The 2,277-nt window shown below is 43.7% G+C and overlaps 1 protein-coding gene across 1 annotated transcript; it reads left to right on the top strand.

Annotated features, from left to right (window-relative positions):
• Nucleotides 1–1,040: 1,040 nt before the first annotated feature.
• LOC145342563 (leukotriene B4 receptor 1-like) lies at nt 1,041–2,063 on the top strand. The gene has a single exon (XM_080188118.1). It carries the CDS (start codon nt 1,041–1,043, stop codon nt 2,061–2,063), a length of 1,023 nt encoding a protein of 340 aa, XP_080044244.1.
• The last annotated feature ends 214 nt before the right edge of the window (nt 2,064–2,277 follow it).

The raw sequence follows: 2,277 nt of genomic DNA, 5'->3' as shown, positions 1-2,277 counted from the left end.
ATAAAAATTGTGCCCATGTCTGCCAATGTTGCCCAATTAACATAGGCACCCAGGGAACACTGGGTTTTTAAAGTTTATTTTTATTAGTCACAAGTAGGCTAACATTCACGCTGTAATGAAGTTATGGCGAATATCCCAGTGAGAACCTGCCTCTGTAGCGTTACCAGGCTCTCAACCAAGCAGGGGCTGATGTGATGGGAGGAATCTCGCAATGCCACACTGCTGCCACTAACCTGGTTAAGAACAAAGAACAAAAACCAATACAGCACAGGAACAGGCCCTTCGGCCCTCCAAGCCTGCACCGATCATGTGTTCCTAACTAGACCATCTGTTTATATCCCACTATTCCCAGTCTGTTCATGTGGCTATCTAAATAAGTCTTAAATGATCCTAGTATGTCTGCCTCAACTACCTTACTTAGTAGTGCATTCCAGGTTTCTACCACCCTCTGTGTAAAATAGGTCCCTCACATATCCATATTGAACCTTGTCCCCTCCCTTACCTTAAACTTGTGAACCCTTGTGTTTGTCATTTCAGACCTGGGAAAAAGCTTCCGACTCTTCACCCGATCTATGCCCTTCATAATTTTATAAACTTCTATTAGGTTGCCCCTCAACCTCAGTCTTTCTAGGGAGAACAACCCTTGTTTACTCAACCTCACCGCATAGCTAATAACCTCCATGTCAGGCAACATTCTGGTGACCGTATATGGTGCAAACCAGAGTTCCAGTCTGTGAGTTCCTTATTCTGTATAATTCACAGCTCTAAGGTTATCATGTTTAGTCTGTACATAATACTTCCATAGCACTCTGTACAAGAAAGTCTATTTGTTTTATCATTTGATGAGTTTCACATTTTCGGTCAAAGGAGCTCCTAAAGTCCATTGACCCCTGAAAATCAGAAGAACTCTGGCAGCTGTACGAAGGCGATACTGTCAGCCTTTTTAAAGTATTTCTCAGCATTCTGTTTAAATGAGGAAGTAGCTCTTGTAGAAAACTGGAAAATGAACTGTTTGCTTAGGGGAGTTGAAGACAGCTGCAATGGAGTTGAGTAACAACGGGACAGATGAGCCTTTGGGACCTGAACGTACAGTGGCGAGCATCATCCTGAGCCTGGCTTGTCTCCTCGGAGTACCGGGAAATGCAATGGTCATCTTGATTATAGTTTTTGCCATGAAGAAGGAGAGATCCCCCACCGTGCTGCTGATCCTGAACTTGGCAATAGCCGATATGCTTGTTCTGATCACCTTGCCTCTGTGGATTTATGCATTTGTACAGAGTTGGATCTTCGGAGAATCATTTTGTAAAATCCTGACCTATGTCATTTACTGCAACATGTATGTAAGCATCTTCCTCATCACCGCAATGAGTGTCGAGCGCTTCATGGCTGTCATCTACCCGTTTGCCAACCTGCGATGGCGCATGAACAAGGTTATCAGGAAGATGGTGCTCGCCGTCTGGATACTGGCTTTGCTGTTTGCCGTTCCGGTGCTGGTTTATAAGGTGGTGGATGTTGATGACGGTGGACGGCAGCAATGCCTGCACATCAAGTTCAACACCAAGGAGCAGGAAATCTCACACATGGTGTTACAAATTGTGGTTGGTTTTATAATTCCCTTTTCAGTGCTGTCTATTTGTTACTTTTGCATTGGGAGGAAAGTGAAAGACTTGAGTTTTCCTACTGAGAACAGAACTGGGATGGTGGTTGGCAGAGTGGTGATTATGTTTTTCATCTGCTGGGCACCTCACCATGTTTTAAATCTTATTTCAATCATTGCACTGATGACATCCGACCAAATCATGTCGGTCACCTTAAATGCTATCTGTCGTACTGGCATGCCAATTACTGCAGGTCTGGCTTTCATCAACAGTTGTATCAATCCTGTATTATATGCCTTTGCTGCCCGAAATATTCGTAATCGTTTTCGACTATTGAACTTGGCCATGTTATTTGACCAGATGACACATTCTCTTAAAGAAGAATCTGTAAAAGGATGCAAGGATACCACAAGAAAAGACATAAGTGTCACAATGGATGCGATGCATTCTCTGCAGGATATTTAAAGGGATATTTGTCTTTTATAGTACGACAAATTTTGCTAATTCCTTTTTTCCGCACGGTCCGTCCCTGCCTTCTTGTTCCCTCCGCCCATCACCACTGCACCCCATTAAGTCACAACTGTTGCCAAGACAGAAGGAAGCTTCTGGGTCTCCTTCTGTGTAGGATGGAGGGAAATAGGCCTGAGGTAATAGTCACAAATGTTCACCCCCTTTTGTT

Source organism: Carcharhinus amblyrhynchos, chromosome 4, assembly GCF_965287045.1.
Source record: "Carcharhinus amblyrhynchos chromosome 4, sCarAmb.v2.hapA, whole genome shotgun sequence".
NCBI classification, from domain to species: domain Eukaryota; kingdom Metazoa; phylum Chordata; class Chondrichthyes; order Carcharhiniformes; family Carcharhinidae; genus Carcharhinus; species Carcharhinus amblyrhynchos.
The sequence above is the reverse complement of the archived record's forward strand: the minus strand, read 5'-3'. Positions and strand labels throughout refer to the sequence as shown.

Bases quoted from the DNA above. Each gene is read 5' to 3' on its own strand.
- LOC145342563 (XM_080188118.1), top strand. From the start codon at position 1,041: ATGGAGTTGAGTAACAACGGGACAGATGAGCCTTTGGGACCTGAACGT.